General features: G+C 31.4%; 1 protein-coding gene across 1 annotated transcript in view; it reads left to right on the top strand.

The window, feature by feature from the left end:
• The window catches only part of LOC126847002 (somatomedin-B and thrombospondin type-1 domain-containing protein), a 62,797-nt gene that overhangs the window by 24,080 nt on the left and 12,803 nt on the right, over positions 1-25,914 (top strand). The window contains exons 2-3 of the mRNA XM_050586923.1: positions 18,163-18,354; positions 23,757-23,877. Of these exons, the coding sequence (XP_050442880.1) occupies positions 18,163-18,354; positions 23,757-23,877 (313 nt within the window). The remainder of the gene's footprint in view (positions 1-18,162; positions 18,355-23,756; positions 23,878-25,914) is intronic.

The following is a 25,914-nucleotide window of genomic DNA, read 5'->3' on the forward strand; positions in this document are numbered from 1 at the left end:
TGTCTTCACGAGGACCTGAACCGGTATTCGTTGTCTTTTGGAATCTAAAAAGATCACAGACAAGCTATAGTTGAAAGTTAGATAAAATTATGTATTTTATATGCCATTCCCTGTGTTCTATTACGACAATACCTTACAGGACTCGTGTATAGGTAAACAAAGTTGTCGATTAAGTGAGTTTATCTTGGAGCTTTAAATGCACCCGACGGTACTATATATAGTATGCTTGAAATGATCATAATATACTGTATAAATATTAGTTAATAGTTGTGTTGTTAGTTAGTTGATATCTCAAGAAAATAATATCCAAAAGCGAAACTGAAAAGTCTTCTAAATTGGGCATAACCCATATTTACATCATTTTTTTCTTCCTCAGATCTTCTGCCGAATGTTTGAGGCCTCACTGACCGTTCAAAACTCAACTTAAGGCGGTCTTAACAGTTACTTGTAACCATAGATTTTTGGTATTTTATTTGATTAAAAAAAGGTTTTTTTATTCACACATCGTTGTGTAACTATAAGGAATAATAATAACGGTTATTGTACAATTTAAATACATATTAATAATCATTTTTATTACTATTGTTATTATCATCAATATTATCAACCATTAATAAATTATTCTCACTAAACATTTCACGTAACACTCAAGTTTCCCCGAATAAGAGGAACGGGGATAAAAAATATTTTCTGGAAAAAAAAAATGTCAGGAGGTAGGTACGTGTCTCTGTAAGACAAATTTTACAGGTCACCAGTCGTCAAATTGCGTTCAGTAATAATGTGGGTGTAGCTATTTCTCCATTGAGAGTATATTTTACAGTAGTATATTTATGTAGTATAAGCTCGGACGACTCACCGGTACAGCATAAAGCAAGTGCATAAAGTGTATTCTCGGACGACAATAAAACTGTGCTCGACATAGAAATATTCCTTTAACGGTTAGGCAACGGCTTAGTATAGAACTTTTTGCCGACGGCATCTCTCCCGGGGACAATCACAGTTGCTTGAGGTTTTTAAACGGAGGGGAAAACAGTTATTTGTTCACAATTTTGTGTGGCCAGCTGCTGTAAGTGTCACCGAAAGAGAAAATAAAAATGCAAACAAAATACATTCTCTTGTACGACGATGCGGTTTACCCTTATTTGGCGGCATCAGTACAAACTGGTTCGACCACAGTCGTCGCACCGGAGGAGGAGAACCGCAACAGAATACCCCAACAGTAGCTTTATATTCTTAACTAGGCGATTTCCTCGAATGATCGTCACTTATTATCATTTTGTTAGGTTAGTTTCTTCGATTTGGTATGTATTTGTGTCAAAAGCCGTTCGGCGTTAATATTGTAAATAAATAAAAATACAAAATTATGGTGGTTAGATTACAGTTGATCGTGTGTGATTAATAACTTGTTGCCGTTGTTGCTCAAACAACGCAAGCAACAATATAATGAAAATATTGTTCAGTTACCTGTTGACTCAAAATGTAATTTACCCCTTTTTTTGGGGGTTTATCTTAAAATTATTATAAGGTTTAACTACAGATTTTTGAGAAATTTGTGTATGATATGGTCTCGCTCTAGATCATGGATCATCAGACTTATTTCTGAAATCCACACCTAAAAAAGTGAAATAAAGAAAATGTGTCCATCTCTTTAGGAAAAAAGTTTCTGATTCGATTTGTCAACGTTTATTGATAAAAACCTTGTCTAAAGAATATTGCCTACAAATTCGAAATTCATTTGGCTATTTATAAAAATGTTTCAAGCTTAAAATGTATTCCATACATATTTGGAACTTGGTTAGATGTCCGTGTAATTGGTTATATTATCTCATTTTTAGGTTCTCCTATAATATTTATTTTGTCCAATATAATTATTTTTATCAGTAAGTTTTTGTACAACGAGTCCTGAGCATGATAAGCATATTAACGAATATCGGCTGTACCGCGTTTCAGGCAAAATTAGTATTTTACACTGAAATTAAAAACAATCAAAAATATCTTAAATAAAAAATGTTTTTCTAAACTCAACGATTTTACACGTCTGGAAAAATGTTTATTTAACCGAGCTATCCTTTTCGGAACAGATTTTGTTTGTGTAGACGATTTGCACGGCTTAAAAAAAGCAATTTATTTTTTTTACAGCACAAAGTCAGATACATTATACGGGTAAAGTCATATTATTATATACTTGTTCTAGCGACCATCGATACTGCGTTAATATAGGTACACACCACCTTTACCGTCGAATATACATATATTATTGACTATGGAAAAAAAACTACCGTCATCGGTGTACGTGGGTAACATACCGGGGATACGTCAAAATTCAATTTCTACATGTAGGCTAATGTCTTTTTTTTGGGGGATGGGGGGGGTGAAGGTTTGGAGGATTGTAATATTTGGCGACAGATCGATTGGTCACGTGTGCGAAAGAGATGCTCGCTGATGATGGTTCTAGTGTATTACACAATACCTCTACAGAGCAGATGTATATAACACAGAGTGTATATATACACTTCACAGTTGCCCGTCTGGTATTGCGTACGAATTGCGGAAACTTAATAAGGGTTTGGCACTTCAGACAGATCGGTGGCAATTTAGGAAGGTCCTATTCCGCGTCCGTTTCTTATACAGGCGTGGCGCGACGGCCATTTTATTTTCCGTCCTTTGCACTCAATTAAACGGGCGGGGAAGCGCGCGCTTTTCAAGAGATAAATTGACCGGTTTCCCGGGCGAAACAAATGACCGTTCGGGCCGCCGAGGTGTCGACGATGGTCAATCGCGCCAACGACGACTGGACTAGATAATAATATATTGTATCACGTTTGACTAAAAAAAACCTACTACACCGTTGGAATATTGCGCAATGTCGATCCCCGCACAATTGGACAGGTGGAGTTGCCCTCCCCCCAAATTCAACCAAAGCGATCCTACCAAGTATTTCAGTTATAATAATAATTCCTGTAGATCTGTGACCTATCCCCAGCTCCAATATGATTTCCGTTTCGTCCCCACTTTGCCCCCAACACATTGTACTGGCTTATTTTTTTGGTTTACCCACGCATTCGAATAAGAAATCCCCAATATGTCAGATGAAAATATCAAATTTTCACTTTTTCGTTAAAACGCCGGTTTGTTTGTTTACGTTTGATTCCCATTTTGTGCTTCTAACGCGCGACAACATTATAATTATGATTTTTTCAAAGCTCATTATTACAACAAAAAAAAAAAAAATGTAATTTCTCTGGACTTGTCATTCGTTACATGAAAAAAGGTGATTTATCGACGTTTAATTTTCCATAAAACACATTTTAGTAAACATAGTAATAATAATTATCGTTTAAAGTATTTTTTTATTATAGTTCTTTAAGGGGAACGTTTTTTTCGGGACGTCTAAAAACGCTGTTGTTACTTTAAATAAAAATAAAAAGCGTTTAATGAGACAAGTGGAAGTTAATGTATGAAACGTATTAAAACGTGTATATATATATCTATATATAATTGTTTTTATTTAAAAAATATTCACATACTTATATAAATACTAGCGGTATTGAATGAAAGATATTACAACAATGAGGCGTTACTAAACTAATATTTTAAAGTAATTAAAATTAGAGCTGAGAAACATTATCATGGGAAATATCAAAATTAGATACCTCATTATACGATGATAAAAGGCGATTTATAGTGAACATACAATTTAACATAGTTTCAAAAGCTTGTTGGCATAAAAAAAATATTAGCGAAACATGCATTAAAATCTAAGCCTAAAATTCTCTCAATATGGGCAATCAACCATAGTGTATGACGTTATAACTTGCAGACAAAAAAACATTTTTATCTGCTAAATTAAGTCTTAATTCTAACATGGGAATAAGGCTTGCCAATTGTGTGAGCAATCCAGCGCAGAAACCGCCTTTGAACACTTTCTCTAATTTATTTTTAACACAGACATGGTAACGATTCCGAATAACTGTACCAAATTCGAGGACCGATCTTACCAAGTGTCTAATAGTACAGTCATTTACGATTGTTAAATTCAGAAAAGCTACGTTAATAAAAATTCCACGTTTTTAATAGCTTTACAACAAAATCAAAATTGACATGTTCATATAATCTGACAACAACAAACCTATAGATGACAGACTTGAAAAACTCTATTGAAATCTCGTGATCAATGGTTTGATAATTAAATTGCACTTTAACTCGTTTAAATTTAGGCCAAAATTATAAAAATAAAAAACAGGAGTTGGTGTATCCAATGCGCGGTTAGGTATGTGTAATTACGTTGTGCCCGAGTCCTGCGTGATTAACGAAATAGGTTGGACTCGGGATGGAGTTCTTTGAACCGGCTTTGGAGACGGAACTTCTGAAAAGGTAAAGGAATTCTATCGGGTTTTTGTTTCTTTCTTCGACTCTAAACGGTCTCATCTATCTATCTCTCTCTCCCTTTCTTTCACTGGCCTGCAACAAGGTCGCAATCAGTCACGACCCGAATAACATAAGGCGACTACCCCGACATGTCACGACATCAGTTGTGTACCTACATATAATATAGGTATACATTTATATGTACTAATATCGTGCGAGCATCTTCTCTCTCCTCTGTTTTCTTTTTTAATAAATATGTGTACAGTAGGTAAGAGATAAGAGATCACGGTAATACTATTTTTTGTGCGTCCGGTTATCTTGTATAAATACAAAATATAAAGACTGCTATAATATTATACGGATATAATATAATACTATTATATCCGAGAAAAAAAATTATAGTCGGTTAGGTCGGTTTTCTTATTTCAAAACGCTTCTGATATTATGTATATTGTTATGTGTACGCGTTTGCTTGCTTGCGACACGGTTGGACGTTAAACAAATATAAAGAAGTAAACGTTCCAAACAAAAAATTAAAAAAATGTAAAATCTGAACATCCGTGATTTATCTTGAGACTAATGGTCTTGAGCGACACAGGGGTCCGGAACAATAGTATATAATAACTTGTTCCGGATGACAAAAAAAAAAAAAAACTTGTACAATGATTATTATTAGTAGCTGGTACCTGTACTTTATATTTACCTATATATAAAAGGTAAACGCCGCGCCGGTGACTTCTTTTGCTTAGCATTTGGTTTGCGTTTATACACAGAAAAGAAAAAAAATATATTGTACATTTTTGTTTTTTCATTTTTAAATTTAAATAAAAACACTTTAAAACAAACGCTATGTTAATCTGTAGATAGCAGAAATATTTGATATCGAAAAAAGCAATTGAAAAATTAAAGAAAACAATATTTGAAAAAAATGACTTAAAACGTGTTTCGATCATACTATCTTGTTTTATGTACGATAAGATTTTTTAAAATATTTTGGGCAAGAAACATTGATCTGCAATTTTTCATTATACTTCTAAATATGGAAAAATTAACTAAATTCATAATAAGTCAATGCGCCTTTGTCGTGTCTTCCGATTAAAAGAAAAATACATCCAACTTCTATAATTCCTTGTTTTACAAGGTATGGTCTTTATATTTACAAAATTTTAATACTCGTAAGTATAAAAAAAACACCGGAATTATATTTCAATTGATTTTTAATGCATTTAATTTTTTTTTTTGCCACACGTTTATCTTTTGTATATTAAATCACACAGGGGTAGGTGGTTTTTATTTGGCGGGTTGGGAACAATTTTGATATTTACAAAAGAGCGTTGGTATGCGTGTAAAGTGTCCCTACTAATTTCCAGTTCAGCTCCTCACACTTTATAGGGCTTACACGTTTCAATTTTTCTTTTAAGACAAACGCATAGTGTATTTATTAAGATCACAAAGGATAAGCAATATTTGACAACAATATTGTTCCTAGAACCATTTTAAATATACCAACTAATTTGAATGTAAGAATGAATTAAGTTTTTCTAGTTACAAAACATGTAACGTTATTTTTCTCTGAGTTGTGGCAAAATTTAGCCTTTCGGTTCTCACGGTAGAGAGGTGTTAAACTTTATAAAAAAAAAATTTGTTTTGAAATCTGTTCAGGGAACACTTTGAAAAATGAATTCACGTTTAGTCTTTAATTGTATGAAATTTGGCTCTTTCCGATCGCCTTAAATGAATATAATCTCAATTCTCGACAGTTATTCGCGGTGCATTATCGCAGATAATAATGATGTTGCGATGAAAATAAGCAATAACAATAACAAAGTTTGTGTTCTGATTTAACTTTTTCAATTTATAATTATGTCTTTGTCGGAAACGCGTTAAAGACAGCCATAATTAAAACGTTGTTTAAATAGAAAACTACACAATTATTTGTCAGATGAAAGTTTATTGAATTTAATTACTTACTTGTTAGAAGTACTTAAAAAGCATCAAAAACGAATTATGTCTTTCACGAGAACATGGTAATTGATGACTTTTTATACTCTTTTTTTTTTTTTTTTTTATAAAAAACAAAACAAAACGTAGTCAAAGGTTTTACAGAATTTTCCTCTTGCTCGTCGGTTTATTTGCTTCGGATGTTCTTCTAGCAGAGTACCTAGTTAGTTTTCTAAAATAAAAAAAAATTAAACTAATACGTTGCAGTGGACTTTTGCTGTGGCTAAACGGGGTTTTTTCCAGTTCCTTAACCAAACGGGTAATTAATGACCACCACCCGAATTGCGTTACACTTTTTTTACACCGCTGTTTGATTAATTAACTTTACTCGGCCGCGATTGTTTAGTATTGTATATATATATATATATTATTCGATTACAATATTATTATATTAACGAGCGGTTCACTGGTTGGCTGCAATCGATGGATTTGCAATATTTTATATCTATAACCGACATTTTTAAATTACATTTTTATTTAAAAAAAAAAAAAATAGCCAGCCCATTTCTGAAACAGTCATATTTACTTTAACGTTATATGACCATTATAATAAAATAAATGAATAATTCTACACGAAAAGTATAATTAAAAATCTGTACATATCACAAAAGAATAAATCATACAAAATAATTGAGTTCACAAAAACAAAAGTGATTTGTTAACAACAAATACCTTTTATCTCTAACCTGTAGTTTGCTATTTTTTATTTTTCTATTAAAATTTGTATAATAAAGTTCTCATCTAGAAATGTATTCTTTAATTCAAATAATATCATCATGAAAAATATTATATATTAAAACGAGCAAGCTCTATGCACTTTTCTTTTCATATAATTTTTTATATAAAGGTATTTTTAATACTTGTTTTTTAAAATTTTAAAACAATTTTAATATTTTGTATTATTTAAATGTTGTCAAATAAGTTTTTGGTGAGAGCTGTCTTTATATGTAAGTTGTACCTTATTTTATCTTAAAGTTAGTTATAGAAATAAATAAAAAACTGTTTTATTTGTACACGCCCATTATTGATTTTATGCTTTTTTTCAATAATTGAACTTGCGCATTTATTAATATTATAAAAATGTAAAAGAAATTAATTTGACGCTGGACATTAAATAAAAATGAATTTGTATTCAATTAGAGTATTCGACATACCAATTGAATACTACTGGTAAAAAGTGATTAAAATTTTACACAATAAAGTCAAATGTATTCAAGTGTTTTATTCGAATACTTTACAAACTGTATTTATATATACTTTGTGTAAATAATGTCGTACACAATATTTAATATGTTTAGAAAAAGTAAATGTTTTACAGCTCAATTTTAACAGATTCGCTTTGAAGCGCCATAATATATAATTAATAATAATAAAATGTATTTTTGTATCCATTAAAATTATTATTACTTACTTTCTACCCAACTTTGCTGACTATTTGTTCTTCTGACATTTTTTACCATCGCAACATGCAAGTAATAATCATGGAGTCGACGAAGTTTATGATTGGATTACATAAGTAATCCTTTGAGTTTGTTGTTCATGGAAATCAAATACAGCCGTTTTGGTGTAAGCACACATTTTAACGTAAAATCGAATGAATAGGAATTGTTTTGTTGTACAGTAAACCCATTCGGATTACTTCTTGTGTTTCGCATATTTGACTCAGCGTAACAAGCAACAGAACACAATGACTCTTCAACGACAATTAGAAAATCTCCATGTTTGACAAACGACAGAAGTTAATTTGAAGAGAATAGACTTCCAGAACAGACAGTATACGAAGTGACTGCACGCGGTTTTGCGGGTAATGTCTGTCACAAATCACATGGGACTCACTTGTATTTGTTACGCTTTACATTTTGTACCACAGATGTATGTTTCATTCTCGGTAAAAAAAAAATTACAATTAGTAAATAAAATAATATCTATACGCTGAACTGCGACTAAAAAAAAAAAAAAATATTTTTCAGTACCCTCTCAGGGTTACTAAATCAAGCCTGTTGAAATCTCAAACTTGGGTTTGGATAATTTGTTTTTATTAATGTTTAAATTATAGAATTACATAATATGATATAATTTAATAATAACATTATAAGTAAATTTAATTTACATTATATAAGTTAATGGTATTCTGTAATATTATTACAGCTAAGTATGCCAATGCTTTACAATATACAGCCTGGAGAACTGACAAAATCTCGGGCAACGCCAGGTCTCGACAGCTTGTTATAAAACCTTATAAAACTGATCTTTTAATTTAATCAATTGAATATTAGAGTTTTAGTCTGTGTCTAATAAAACAATTACTTTACTTTCCTTCCCCCCGGATTTAAAATTTTTGTATGTAAAAAAAATGGGTTTTAATCTTGACAAATGTTAAAATGTAATTTATTTAATTAAAAATTAAAAACTGAATCTTTTAAATGAAATTCAGTTTTTCACATAAACCAGTAAGGAATAAAACAAATATTTTTATTTTTACAGAACTGTAATACGACCACCAGCCTATGCTACATAATTTGGTCACAGCAAAAGCATTAATTTTTAGCTCCAAAATGGCTTTTACTGATAAATAAATTGTATAAGTTAAAAATAATACCTTGAAGCTTTTACAAAAACCAAGTTAAAATGTATACAGTTATTGTAATTCCATTGGCGTAGTTTAGTTCCGATAATTTATAAAGTAGCATTTATAAAAAAAAAAGACATTTAATAAAACAAAACGAAAAAGAAAGAAATATAGGGAAAGAAAGTTTTTTATAAAGACCTTTGTTTGAGATTTACAACATACCATTGTAAGCGCCTAATATAAATGCAACAGGCGATTTCGGTTATAACAAAAAAAAAAAGGTCATACGCATTTATATACGTATATATATATGAAATGAGTACATGTATATTTTTATATACATTTTAACGAAAACGTTTTTATTCTAGACATTGGGGATTGTACTTTGAAAGATAATAAAACTTAACCCCTCGGACTACTCCAAAACGTTGTACATTATTTCGTTTGAGTTAATTTTACCTGGAATAACGAAAAAAAAAACCCTCAAAAAAGTAATAAAGAAGTTCAAGAAGGTACAAACAACAAGAGGGCTGTCCCGGCAAGAAAAACATTCTGAGACGATGCCAGTTTTAAACGGTCCACACACAATAAAGCTTTCGTTTTTTATCAGTTAACCGCTTTTCGTAGGAATGGATTTGGAAACTCCAAACTACTTTTTTCAGTAAAAGAGATGTGTACTTATACGTTTTGTAGAGAATCAACTGATGCAAATGAATGAACCTAAGCTGAAAATTAATTTTGAAAAACTCAAATTCAAAATTGTTACCAACCGCGCATTGAGTTAGGAAACGATCGTTCCACGTGGTACTTGTGTAAGTTTAATGTGCATTTATTTCATTTATAAATAGACGTTGCGCGGAGTTTTGAATCGTTACCATGTGTTTTATAATAATTATTTTATGTCCAAATGTCACGCCGCCGTCTTGTGTCCATAAAAATAAATAAAGTAACGCTTTAACTACAACGACGCATAAGGAGTTATATTTTTGTCGTGAGCGTTATAAACTTCTATTACCGAAATAATGACTTGTAGAGCGATTTTTATATGACAGTGTTTATGCAAAGCTACAAAATATAATATAATATAATATGCTATCGTTGATTTACAAACAACCGGTGCCATAAAGTCTAGATTGTAGATATTATAGTATAAAATATAATGTAGTCAAAGATAGGCTATTCAAGGCATTATTAGTTGCTTTGTAATTTAATAAGTGTTAATATTTTTCATTTCTTTTTAATTAAGTGTGTTTTAATTGTACAATTAAAACACTTACTTGGATATTATAATAAAAATATCCAAAACTATTGTGATTCGACTCGGCCATACTTAGTGTATACTTCTATGGGAAAAAGTAAAGTTATAATAAAAGTAATGTGTCAGTTTTGTCGCTTCACTGCGGCCTTATAATGTATGCAGGATGCGTCGAACAACACTGTTCTTTCCCCTCGGACAGGTTATTTAAATTGAGAAAAAGATAATAATATCTCACTTCATATTTTCGTGTCACCGAATTGGCTTTTGATTTTTGTATGAAAATAACTTGACTATAAACTTTTTTGAAGAGTCTCGGGAAACGTATTGTAGATAGGTTCACTGTCTAGACGGTGTAAGTAGTCCAAAAAAGAAAAACCTATACTGGTCGTGTGCCATATCAGACACGTGGCCAATTCTGCATTTGTTATGGATACAAAAAAGCGTACAAAATATAGACTTCAAACGTTAATAATAATAGTATTCTCTGCTCGCCCAACAAAGTGCTTGTACAATTTATTGTCCACTGTGGAGTAGTAATAATAGTTGAAGCAGTCCAACAGAAGTCTTTTAATTATTCCTTTTCATACCTCAATTGTTGTTAGTTAGCTCAAATTTGATATATTTAAAGGGATGGGCTTATATTTTAAAAAAATATATCAAAATTAGACCGACGTATTAACTATAAATGTATAAAAAAGAATAATTTAAAAAATTCTATTATCTTATAAGATCAAATTGACTGAGTCACAGTTAATTAGTGACTATGAATATGTATTTGCAACGTTGGATACACAAACACACACACACACACACTTATTTACTATATCATATTGTACTATACGAAGAATCAATTTATTCCCTAGACATTTTATTATTGTATATATAATACACATACTCGCAGTCAAGTCGCACAACATTTCAAATCCAATATCCGCGTGGCTTTAGCTGATAAAAATCCAGTTTATGATTAAAATAGCTAATACCGTGGTCCTGAATTCGATTGCAAGTTCAATAATAGTTTTTCGGAGAAAAAAAAACGTGATTCCACATAATATTCTCTATCCTAAATGGATTTTCATTATCGAATAAGTTTTGTACATAACCCACTTAAAAATATAATTTTATTTCATTTAGATTCTACCGCTGAAATAAAATGTAACGTACATATTTCTATGGAATTTTTTTCTTGAAGGAGTTGAACAAATTTTAAAAAAATATGTGAAAGAGTCTAAAGAGATGATAAAGGTGGTTTTCTGTTCCGTTATAATAACAACCGTTATTTTTTTAATGTACTTTTTCAACGTAACGCAAGTAACCTAAAGATAACATTATTCAAATTTATATATATATATATATATATATATATATATGTATGAACATTTTTTTCGCATTGCCTATACTCTGATCTAAAAGAAAATAACCAGCGCAGGAACTAAAACGCTTTAAAAAATAATTTGATATAGCACTAAGTAACGTTAACTGATAAAATGTATAAAAATTTATTAGTTAACAAAATATAAATTATTGATATTTAATTTATTTTCTTTTATGTACCGAAAAACCAATTCAACATTGCCCTTTAACGTCGCTTCTTATTTGCCCATCTCGTTCCAAACTTGCTTGGTCAAAGACATTCAGACTTGCAAATCTAAACCATGTCCATGTCCGTGATCTAAACTAAACAAACTAACTAGGAACAAATGTTTGCAGACTTGGATCAAATGCTTCAACAAAAATCCAAATTAAATGTTATCTAGTGTTCTGAGTTTAGACCTCATATACATTCATTCGGTTCATTCCTACCTCCTCAAAACGAATCCCCTTTCTGATGGAATACATTGTGGTATTCCTTATTTAATTTTTCACTACTCTTCTCTCAATGGAATCAACGCACTGCAATTTTTTTACTTTCTTAAATAATACTAAATTGTTACATATTGTGTGATAATACATTCAGTATTCTTTACTTTTGTATTTAATAAATTCAACGTTTGTGTTGTTATTAAAATTTACTGAAACTTTAATGTTTTATTCTAATAGATAATGGCTATTAGTATTGGTACACGGATTTGCTTTTAAATTTGTTCTTAATTCTTTTTTTTTTGCTACTGATATTATGAAACTTTTGCAAATAAACTTTTATTTTAAAATTTTTATGGAAATTCGTTTTAAATAAAAGGTAGTTATTTAATTCGTTACCTGTTCTATATCTTTCAGTCTATACTTATTTATGCATACATCAGGGGCGTGAAAAAGTCCAACGTCTGTGTCCTAAATGGATTTTATAATTTGAATAATATTCATGGAAAATATATAAATATCCATGATAGCAATAGGTATGTAAAAAATTAATTTAAAAAAAAATTAACGAAAATTCTATAGAAATTGTTTTCTACTAAAAAGCTATTTTAACTATATTTAAAAAAATATAATAAATTTATAATTTTATACCATTTTAATTTTTTTAGTATTATAGTTTTGTTATATTGTTTTATTAGACACAATCAACCTGTCATTTTACCTATTTTTATCACTCAATTGCATTTCTTATTATCTTACATGAGTAATTTCGTTGTAATTATACTAAAAAAAATAAATAAATCAATTTTTTAAAAAAATCTACTACCTATTATACAACGTTTGTTCAATTAAAACTTTTTTTTTTTTTAAAGTTAATGCTAAACTACGAGTATAATATAAACATTGAAAAAAAAATATTCCAACTTTGAGATTTAGACGGGATTGATGTAGTACTTTTTTGGAATAAATCATTATCCTCATCCTGGGTGTTGTTCAACAGAAACTCTATACTGTTTTTTTTGTAATAAATATTCTTCATGTGTTATACCTAACGCGTGTAATCGGATATTGAAAAGTTCTTGTAAAAAAATATTACAAAATTGTATTTTTATGATCCTGTTGGAAACATAGGGTGTAATATATCAGCTATAGGCATCACTATAGGCGATAACGACTTAGTGATATTTTTTTGTTTTCAAATATATTATATTACTCATCCTTATTTTTTTTATTTTTATTTTTTTACATGACGTATAATTAACGAAGCTCATTCTAAAATCGGTTGTTTCATAAGACACGCTGCCTTAGATGGCAAACTAAATACATATGTTAATCCCTCAGATCTATTTCAGTACAGTATTGTGAAGTATTGCAATGTAAACCATGTGGTCTGTGGCGTGTAATTTAACCTAGGTTATCTCATCTTGTACTCCTTATAATCACTGAGAATTCGATGTACTGCAGTTAATTCAGTCGCGGTGAATCCGATAAATATATTTAACCTGACAATTAGAAGTAGACGGTTTGTTTTAAACATTTTAATCATTTACTACCTTATTTTTTTTATGTTAATAGTAATAAGGTATAGTTGGCAATATAATTATTAAAACATTTAAATAAATACAAATATTAAAACATAAGTATATATTATTATTTTAAAGTTATAGCTTTTAATTGGACATTTTTGGACGGGAAGAGTTTTTTTTGTCACATCTGCTTGCTTGAAAATATAATAAATCGACAAAGCATGTTGTTTGTTTCACTATTTATAACATTCATACTATATTTTTATATAGCATACGTCATACATATATGTTACTGGAAATGTTGACAATGAGGATATGATGGCAATTCCTTGAAATAATAACAATCCCTAAGACTAAAAGACCTAAGATTTAAAGTGGCAAAAAAGTGCTTCATAAGGTCAAAAGTTGAGAGTTTCTATCATTTCTATCAAAATCTAAAAACCGACAAATTTGTTTGATGTATATTATTAGACCCAAGACAGGGTACTGGGTAGTCAAATTTCTTTATTCCGCTCGAGAAGGGGAGTAGTTTTAGGATTTTGTAGAACTTACCGCGCTTTCAATCCGATTGTTGTTTGTATACAATTACAGACTAAATTATTAAGACTTAAACAAAAATCTGATGGCAGGAATTCGTCCATTTTATCGAGTAGAAATATTTTCTATTATTATTATTTTTTTTTTTTTGTGTCAAGTTAAGAGTCACTCGAGCAAACCGGTAAACAAAGTTTTCGTACATTGGCGGTCGTAGACTCGTTCGCTTCGGGAGAGGAAGTAAATAAGCATAATGCTAAGGTATTAAGGAAGAGGGATCAAGTGGGCTGACTGAGAGAGAGAGAGAGAGAGAGAAAGAGTGATGATGGGCAGGAGGATTGAGTACAGAAGAGACGAGCGAAAAGTTTCCATACAATACACCTTGGCGCCCGTCGAATATCTTTAAAAACTTACCCCTCTCGGCCGTTGTACGAATTAATTCGATATGAAAATATTCCTCCTTGCTTTGTGCTGAGTATTTATACCGACGTGGAATTGATTATACAAAAAGTTTAAGCCGGTCTCGTCGGATTTCCACGGCGTTCCCCCGACCGGCTAATCCGGGTACGGGTGTAATGGGATTTTTTTTTTATTCTTTTAGACACGTGTTGTAGGTTTTATTTTTTGTCAAGATTGAATCATCTAGTTAGACGAGACAGCGACGTCGCGCATGATGTGTAAACAATTGGTTTTTTTTGCTACTAATTGTAGAGAGTTCCAAATTCACAAAACCTAGGTGTACTTTGAAAAGTTTGAATACCTCTCTCTGCGTTTGGCTTGGCAATACAAAAAATATGTGTTAATGTTGAGACATTTTTTTCTCTCTCTTTTTTTTTACGGCCGAATATATGAACAATTTTATTCTTGTCGTTCGACGCGGACAAGCTGTTATTTTTCGTTATTGTTTCCGTTTACTACCGTGTACTATTCGATCGCTCAAAATTATTTTTTTTCCGTTGTAATAAAAGGATGTAAAATGTCTTGTAAAAAGGAAGGCGGCGCAGAGGATATTGCGACTCGCCAAAAAAATGTTTTATGGCTATACAACAAGTACGAGCGTCGTCCGTTTTATCATATTCCTTAATGCTTGAAGTAGTAGTAAAAAGATAACGATATTTGTTTTATGTTTTTTTTTTTATTCATAAAACTTTGGAAGAATGTGTGTGCGCCGATCTTGTTCAATATGATGTTTTTACAGTTGTATAAAGCCTGTTGAATAAAATGGGAATGATGTTCTAAAACTTGTATTTAACATATTTTTTCAAGTTTAGAAATAACTATAAATACCTAGGCATTATTATTGGTTCATGAAAATCGTTTCCCAATCGGTTCAGAGTTTTACTTGCAGTATAGCAAACTATTTTGGACAACCACAGAATAATATGTTATAACATGTTTACCGCTTTGATTAGAAACGGATAAGTAGTCGATTCGAGTATACGGCTGATATTCATCTTTGACAGTAATAATATGTACTACATTTCACTTGTTTAAAATACAAAGCAAATATTGCACAACCGATAAATCCGACGATAATAATTTCATTGTTGACGGATGAACTTCTATATTTTTGCCAAAAGTTAAAACTGCATTACAAATAAAGCAAATAGCAATTACCGCATAACACATACGACTCAACGAGCCCTTATTTTTTGACATAACACATTTGTATTTGCAACATGGATATAATATGTTATTTGCTCTGTTGGAAGTGACATAAATGTGAATTCTGAAACGTGTCGGCCGAAAAATAATTTCAATTTTCATCACTATACGAAATTACTATCACCTACCTACGCGTACAATAAATAATATCTCGAATTGTCTTGACATTTTTTCTGTAGATTAACTCAACTCGAGATAAAATATATGGTTTTTGTGTAATTTTAAAAACTCATAAAAGTACACATTGTCGTTAATACTACTGTTTATTTTAAAACGCATTTTGGCAAATATTTGTTAATGTATCTATTTTTTTACTTTTTAGTACCCTTATTAGTTGTTGATGTAAACAACTAATACAAGTTTAAAACGGTATTTCACCTTATAATTCTTTATCGCGACGACGCTAAACTATATATTATTTAGCTCACAAATTAACTCGAACATAACACCATAGCCCGGCAATTTACTTTGGAACAATACAAGGGTTGAGATTTGATTTATATCAAAAACCATAATATACCGGTGTATCTCTCTTTCTTAAAGGTTTTCCATAAAAGTTAACTGCCCCGAGTAAACAAAGAAAAACAAAGACTTGGTTATTATTTTTTTCGACCGCTCACACATAATTTATTGCATTCATAATTTGAATAAAAAAACCTAATGATACATTTGTTTAAGCATAATAATACTATATTATGACGCGAAAAATTATTGAATGAAATACCATTTTATTAAGGTTACAGCTTGCACATAAAGTGTTTATGCTTGTTATTTTTACTTTAATTGCCTGGACCGTCATTCTGCATATGAAAAACGGCAAAAATCAGCCACGTTCTAGACCACATTGCTGTGTATAAAATATGTTTTAATATATTTTTCCTCTCAACGTGTGATGTTCCTCTTGGCTCTCTAATAGCAATCGGGGTTAGGCCTGTATTACTTGTGAACAATAACAACCGTTTTGTTTAACACTGTTTGTTGCCCGAACCAGACTCGATTACCATAACTCCAAACCGTGTTCGACGCTGGCAAAGCGTTACACAGTTGGTCTAGCAAGTAGTAAATTTGGAATCGGTTTTAATCGAAGAATATAATGTTTACCACCAACTCAAAGGAGAGTGGGTCGAATCGTTGAGCTATGTCAAGAGGAGGACAATGTCGTTAAAGTTGCCATTGTTAAGACACAACGAGGCTAAATCAAACAAACGTGCCGCACTTTGTGCCCCTTGCCTATATATCATCCTCAAAATTAAACACCTCACTGTAGGTATCAATGTACTTAAATGTATTTGTTTGCAATTATTTATATTATTACTGAGTTATTCTTGTTTATTCGTTAATATTTAAAAATTATTTATTTATTAATTTTTATGTTATTAAGTCATACTTATTAATGTTAATTATTATTATTTTCATAATAAATGTATTTACTTTTTGTGTGGGTTTTGTATTTAGATTTATTCTAATGTTGCTCTTAATTCATTTTTTTTTTTTTGTATAAACATAATATTGTTTTAATTTGTCTTATTAGTTATTTTCCACAGGCGTAAAATTGCAGGCGGTATGTTTGGGGTAGGAAAAAACATTTGTCAAAAAATTATATTGAAACAGATTTCGAATATGGCAACGTCTTTCGGTTGATTTAATATATTTTTACCGTATAATTTTGATAATATTATATAAACATTATATATAATAACTTAATTTAAACAAAAAAGCAAAATGAACTACCAAGTAATAGTAGTTTTTCACTGTTGACACAGCATTCTTATCAATGCGTTTCGCATACATAAAATTATAATTGCTGTTTTATGTTTATTTTAGAACAAAAAGCCTGTCAAACTTCTGACGGTCAAATTTCAAAAGAGTAAAACAAGGAGTTGGTTGGTCCATTCCCTGGGTTTCGTTTATGAACCGCTTTAATTAAAAAAATCCAGATTTTTGTGAATTTTCCATTATTAAAACGTTTATCTTTCCCCCTACGAATTTTTAACGTTTAACTAAAACGGAATCATACCACCACGAGTAGTCAACATTTTTAAGACACTTAGCAAGCGAATCTATGGATACTAGACTCCTCTTTGGTAATTTCTTAGTGTGCTGGTTTATACTGCGAGTGGCTTGGGCTGAACGTTGTTATGAAATCACTTTCAGATTTAATAATTGAAATTGACCGAACTTTGCTAATGTAACGTGTTGGTTTATACTGTGTACACGGCATGTAGACTGTTTTATATCAGTTTTGGCTGTGCTGACTTTTTGTATATATTACATTTACAACGGGTAATGTCCGTTGATGAGTTCGATGAAAATTGATCATTTTTGCTCATCTCTGTGCCTGGCAAAATAACGAACGAGCCGTAGTACAATAATACTTGTTAAAAAACTGTGTATTATTATTATTATTTTTTAAATTTATTTATTGTTTTTTTTACTTTCAGTAATCGACTGTGTGATGTCGGAATGGGAACCTTGGACAGAATGCGACACCGAGTGTGGCAGCGGTATGATGACCAGGAAAAGGCAAGTGGTCAAGGCGCCTGAGAACGGCGGCAAACACTGTGCGTCCCTGATCCAGAAACGGGCTTGTATGGGAACCAGGTGCCCAAACTATCCCGGAAGTGCCCTGAAAGGTACGTTCAAACAAAAGAAAAACAAGTCCTCCCGTTTGTTATTCAGACGAATAATTACACATTAGATTATACACATTAGACGGTGCCTAGGCCACGTGATGCGTTCGTGTACTATCATTAAACAATCGAAATTATGACAATATGATCGTTATGGCAAACTAACGAGCGCACGCCACGCGAAAATTACATTTACCACCTGTGTGTGTGTGTGTAATAGGATAGATTGAAAAAAAAAATTAAATTAGCCCTTTGCAAAACGGTTGTTTCCGAATTAGAGCGCACCACGCGTACACGCAGACACACCTGTACGTTTTGCTCATAAATTTGGCAACAAAAAAAAAAATGTCCAATAAAAAAAGTTGTCGAGCCACTCTAAAAAAAAAAACACACGTAAGCTATACTCTATTCCCAGACCAGATGCGCAAGAACTATTTTTCACATGGGGGGAGAGGGAAATATATAGGGTAGTAGTTGTAAGTTATTTTATCAAAATTATAAACGCTTTTTTCTTGGTTTAAACTTATTCAACTATATTCAAGTATTATTAAGTTCACGTTTAACAGTCGGATATAGTTGACTTTTTTAGCACCTTAAAAAGCATAAGTAATATTATAAGTTATAAACAACATATTTCTTGTTATTTGAAGTCAAATATAAAATGAAAGCAACGAATTGCCCCACTTGCCACTTGAGTATTAAGCGTTGCCTTGAAAAATGTGTGCAGCGATTATATCACAGAATTGTTTTCGTCGGTAAACCATAATATCAGTTACGTTATCAAATAGCAAAAATAAATGTTTGGAGTATAAATTCTTATACAAGTCTCTTGTAGATCAAGCGTTGTCCAACCAACTTAAAAAAAGGTAGTAGAAAAAAAAGTATTCTAAAGTACTGTAACCCTTACTGTTTGTTGCCGGCGGTTACATCTATATTTTATTTGAATCCAAACGCAATTTTAGGTTATAGGATATAAAATTTAGACGGTCCACAGAATCTAACACGACAAAACGACCAACTATAATGTCTTTGAAATAATTTCAAAAAGGCCAAACCTCCTTGTTTGCAATTGTAACGGGTATATATATCAAACCTTCACAAAACGAATATATTTTTCCGTTATATTGTAAACTTTGTTTCCAAAAAATATATATCAAAATTAAATCCTTATTTATTTGTACCTATTAAATTGTTGAAAAGTAGTTTCAGCCGCCACACTTTATCTTTCAGTTTTTTTTTAACGACACAACCGTTTTTATTAATATTAAATGGATAGCAATTTGGTCTTTTGGTCGAATCGGAAAACGCGATGAAAATAACATTAACACTTACAAGTCGTCATAAGCTTAGTGTTTTTATTTATGTGATATGCGGGGAGGGGGGGGAGAGTGTTACACCATCATGACACTACTATTACAGACTATATGAAAAGACTTATAGGGACTCGCGAACATATCAGTGTGTAGCCGCATGAATTAGAATACATTTTTGTAAAGATATTTTTTACACTAATATTGTACAAACTCGTTATCAAAAATAAGATTTAATAATGATAACTGACAAGATAAGATAATTTCTTCCTGTCTGATCTGTGATGTTATTATGCAATTTGACAATCACGTGACGTCGTGGTTTTTGTTTACACGGCCGGCATGAGCTATCTGGTTTTCATATAGTCTGTGTGCTGCTATCTCAGTATGATATTTTTGCAATTCGAAGATGTGTTGCCGTCTCCTCACCAGTGAGAAACAAGTCACGGTTAAGTACCACCGCGGAGAAGCCGTGTAGCGGCTCGCTCGATATAAAAGCTCCCGGCTGTTACTCGATTATACCCGTCGGCGTCATGCAGTCTCAGGTGCTATAAAATTGCCTACACTCGGCGCCGTTTATTGTTCTATACGGATTTCGCGTCTAACGACTATAAAAAGACCGAATCGCGCGTCAGCAAAACTACACGCGGAAAAGGTGAAAAGGTCCAATTTTCGACAGAGTTTCGGGGCAGTGGCGTCATTTGGGGGGGGGGGGCAGGCGGGGGCATTTTCCCCACCCTTGATTTTTATGGGCTGGTCAAATTTCCGATACGTAAATTATCCGTCTTTTTATGCAACTACCTACCTTTAGTGATGAACTGACTACCGAGTATAATAGGTATGAAGGTTTATAAAACTTGTGTTATTACTGTTTTGGAAAAAAAATATTTATATTTGTGAATGAACGGTGGGCCGATAAAAATTTGGCCCCACCCTATGAAAAACTGAAATGTCGCCCCTGTTTCGGGGGCGTGAAAAGTAACTACTTATTATTATTTGAAGTAGTGTTTGAAGTCTGAAATATTTCACTAGATAGTTTAGCCGAGGATCTGGGGCCCCCCCCAGAGGAGAGGGGTAAGTAGACATTTTTTTTCTGAAAACATTCTAATGTGTGTCCACCGATTCGAAATGGCTGCCATCTTTGATTTTATTTGTAAACGGTGGACAACAAGATCGTTTGTTCGTTTTATACAAAATATGTCTTCTTCCCGTTTAGTGCTCAGACGGTTTTTTGACAAACACAGCAGACGACCGATGATGTTTTCAAATGGATTATGTTGTTTTCGTCCGAATACACGAGAATGCTATTCGGTGGCATTTCAAACAAAAAACGGATTTAATTAAATCTGTCAACGTTGCGACCGACCGTTTTCGGTTTATCGTATTTATCAAAAACCTTCTTGTCTGGTTTTTGGCTAAAAATTGATTTTAATATTAAAATTTCGATCAGCCGAATTCCTCTCGAATGGAAATTAATAATTGACATAGTCAACTGTCTAACATTATACTATAATAAGTTTCTATAAAATGTCTTAAAATTAGAGTTCGGTAGTTCGTGTATTTGTTTGTTTTTATCGAATGGTTTATTGTTTATTGTAATGTGTCAATGTAGGTAAAAGCACCTTTGATCAATCGTATACTTCCGCAAATATTAGTGGTAAACCGTCCATAATTTGTTGATCAAATTTGAATTTACTATTTTTTTTTTTTAACCCTTCCTTAAGTTTTGACACCTTCATCAACTCGACCGTTTAATATTATTTTTTGGAGACAAACATTATATTGGTTCGAGATGAAATTTTGAAAGCTTTGAATTTTTTCAGCTCACGGACACAATGCCAAGAAAAATGATTCGTTTTTTTGTTGTGTATTATTTTTATGATTGAACCGATATGCTATCGGTACGAACACACAACACGACACCTTAATATCAATTTAATGTTATTTGATATCGGCGGCTGATATTGTTTATGAAAACAGATTGTTTTATTTCAAATATATCATATATGTATAAATTAATAACAATAATGACGACACTTTTATTTTCATTTTATGTTTTTGCGCGGTAGTGTGTCGGGTGGGTATTGTCAAACTCTTTTTTTTTTGGTCTCGTGCGTTGATGATAATAATAATATATATTATAATATTGAATTAACATTGACTGTATATTGTGTGTAGGTTTTTGCCCGTAACAACAACTGTTGACAGTCTTTAACCGAGAATTTGATTAAGGAAGCGCCCGGCGTTATTCGGCCGAATATGATGACACACAATATCTTCTCCCTTAACGACCGGAATCACGTTTCGCGTTTAATAACAATGTGTAACTCAATACTTATAACCTTTGGGAGACGACAAAAGCAATTGGAAAATGCATTATTATACTTGTCTCGCATTCGCACTCGGTGACCGTGACATGAGATTGATACGATTTAAGTGTGTAATATGGTCGCCAACTGCTCTATTGATTATACATATTATACACACTAAAATGGTTTCGTTAAACATATTGTAATATTTTATTAGCTATGTTTTTTCCTAAATTAATTAGATGGCTATTTGAGTTTTACAATTCACGCAAATGGATGCATTTCGCAGAGGTTTTTTGTTTCTTTGATCGGTTTCTTCTAACTCTAAATCTCCTTCTATACTATCCCTTTGATCTCTCACGTTTTACCCGAAACACTCCCAAACTACTCCTTTCATGCCTTACCCAAACTCCTGTATTATAATCTACTATCTAGTCACCCCATACCTTATACTTATATTTCAACAGTATCACTTACATTTTGTCTATTACTTATTTAATACTCACTTGCTCGATATCAAACTCTGATGATGAAAGCTGTTCGACTCACTCGATAAATGGTATATATTAAATACAGTAAAAGTCGAAGAAAAATAAAAAAAAATTAATTTAATTCAAACACGATTATTGAATTACGGCAATTTTTTCCACATTTTTGTCAACATCAAGAAACTATATTTTTTTAATGCAATTTTATATATCACTCGGTAATTTGTAAAAAAAAAACAATTGACATTTATTTCGGTTAAAATCGAAATAAAATAAAATCTTAGTTACGGTTTTTTTTTTCGTTTTACCTTCAGAAATTCTTGATTTTAAAAGTAAATAAAAAAATATAACATTTAAGTTTCAAATGCTGATAGCGCTCAGGAAAGAACAAAAAAGGGGGAAAAACAATATTGTAATGTAACGTTAAAAAAAAGTGACCCAAAAAGAAAAACACCAATATTGTGATTATTTTGAGACAAAAAATAAGATGAGCTGGGGTCTTATACTTAATGAAACAGCCTGTATAAGGCTTTATTGGTTTAAAACGCATGTGTGTGGCAAACATAATGAACAATATGGAAATTACCATTATGTTTACCGCTTGTGTAACCAAGTCATATAAGAGGGCAAGCTTATACAATCCGTCGAGTATAAAACCAACAACAAAATGCAAATCCTATTCCTATCCTCAGTTTGCTGTGGTTAACATCCGAATGCAAACATTTTAAGTTAATTATTTCGTTTATGGAATGACGTGTAGGTTTATTGTTTTTCCTATAGGTTATATCACGGTATGAAAATTATTTAATACTGGTTCGCAAAATTGTAATATTAATACTTTATCTAAATGCTTACGAAGGCATTTTTGAATGGCTTAGTAACTTAGCACTAAACATTTTGTATCAAAAATCACACATGTCAAAAGATAGATAGAGTTTTGGTGTTTAATATTGTACTGATGTATTTTCATGCTAAAAATGTTCAGTTCCTCTGAAAATAATTGTGGTCTTTTTTCAGTATCTTTTCCATTTGTACAGGATTTTTTTTCATCAAATTACAATAGATTTTTACCACTAAATTTTTTGTTACACAAATAAAACATAATAAGGCTTCACACTATTTTTGAACAATTATTTTAATAATTGTTTAAACAATTAATTAAACCGCAGGTCAATTTTATTTCTACTCATCGCGTGTCAGTTGTCATAAGCGTTTCTAAACTGTTATCTAAATTGATTTATTTATTTTTATGTATACTAATTGTTACTTATTTATATATATATTTTTTTTAATTGTAGAAACAGCCATGTTGCTCCCAGCTTCACTTGCCTCCAGTCGTCTAAGTAATGAATCTCAAGATATTCGTCACAACCTCAAGTACAGATTATCCAAAGATCCAGTCGATCTTGACTCTAAAGAGTGAGTACCACTACAGATATAGACTATAATACAAACTTATATTGTGGTATATATTTTGAACAAAGAAAAAATGATCCAAAAGGGAAATATACGCTAGGTTTAAACCTTTTAAAGGGTTTTGCATTTTGTAAAGAGAGGGTTGTTATTTTCAGGGTATTCTTAAAGCCGATAGTAAGTATTTAAAAATAATCGTTTCTATCCTTGGTATTTTTTTAACCTCTCAATGTGGACATTTTACAATATTAAGACATTTATAATTTTTTTCAAACTGTATGTGTTTTCTTCTCGAGTCTATGTAAGAAAAAATACTAAATGAAGTGTGGGTTTTTTTTTTTACTTTTGAAACCTTTAAGTACCAAATCGACTTTGGTTCTGATCGATACAAACATGTATAGTATAAGCGTGTTGAGAAATCGACACAACGTGTTTCGGCGAAATAGCGATTATTGTACAAGGGAGTAAGATTAAAAAAAAACATTAATGTATGTTATATAATATAAATCTGCAAAACCGCAAATACTATCATATCTATGTTACTTATTATATTTTATATAATGCAAAATGTAGTTTTAACTCCGTAAGTAAAGAAATATTATTATCATTATTATGTAGTCTAGTAATTGTACCGGTCCTATTTTTTTTTTCCAATAACAATTATATATTTTTTAACACGTATTATAAATTACATTCATAGAAAAAAGATAATATACAAAAATAATTCAAAGATAGATACACAATAAATGGTAAATGGATAAGAAGAAGAAGTTATAAATAAAGAAGAAAGATACCAGAAAGATACGTACACAAAAAAGAATAATGTACAAACATGTTACATAGATAAGAAGAAGAAGAAGTTATAAAGATACACAGACAAAAATGATTAATGGATAAGAAGAAGCAGATACAGAGATAAAGGGATACATACACAAAAAGATATTGTTAAGAACACATTATTTGACATTTTTGGCATTTTCCGTTGTAGGCTAGACTTGCACTGCTGTATGGTATTCCAGGGATCTTCCTTCTTCCTAATGCCGACCATTGTACATTCTATGGCCGCATACAGTCCACCCCAAACTGCAAACTTTCCGCCGATGCCTGGAGCTCGGGTGGTGACCGATTGAAAAGCGCTCTGGAAATTAAATATCAATATATTAAAAAAAAAAAAAAAATTCTGATTTGGTTACTTGTGATTTTTACACTCACGTTGCAACGCCTTCTGAAACCGGTCGGTCCGTTTGGGAATCCTTTTACCGCTTCGAAAATTCCTCCGCAAACGAGTCCCAAGGTAAATGCACTGCCGAGATCATCCACAATTCTCATTGGGCACGGCTCTTTGTCATATGAGGCCATGGTTAATAATTTGAAAAACAGTACAACACAAAACAAAGTCAATAATAATAGTAGAGCACAGTACAAAGCAAATATTATTAAACACAATACAAAACAGAAACAAAATATAATAATAAAGTTCAATGAAAAACAAATGGTAATCAAACACAATACAAATCAATTAATACGAACACAAATAAGTACATTTAACAATATTATAAAAATATGATATATATTTATTTATCGTTAAGAGGACAGTGGTTACATTACCATAGTAAAATTCACATATAAACATAGTTTTGACATTTTTGTAATCACAAATAAAGGAATATCTACTAGTCAGTAGGTATAATATTATACGAAGATAAAAGAAAGACGGTTGTGGTGGGTTTATTTGTAGGATAGTATGTAGAAAATATTGGAATATTATAGAATGGACGCAGTTATTGTGGGAGGAAAAAGAATATAATACATAATATTATAGTTTATAGTAAAAATACATTTTCTGTTGCTTTGGGTAAAACTATTTTTAAAAAACTAGTACAGCGAGGTCGGGGCATAGTGGGGACGCACAGTATAAACCATCAAAGTTAGAAAGTATTAAATTGAGGTGCTGTATTTACATATAAGCATCAAAGCGTTAATTTGAAAGCGATTTTATCCGAGAGGACTAGTACAGTAGAGTATAGGCATAATGGAATCAAA

This window comes from Adelges cooleyi, unplaced genomic scaffold (genome assembly GCF_023614345.1).
Source record: "Adelges cooleyi isolate 19-005CV unplaced genomic scaffold, UGA_ACOO_1.1 ACOO_flye_CR_arks_rails_tigmint_CR_PRNA_9, whole genome shotgun sequence".
Lineage (NCBI taxonomy): Eukaryota > Metazoa > Arthropoda > Insecta > Hemiptera > Adelgidae > Adelges > Adelges cooleyi.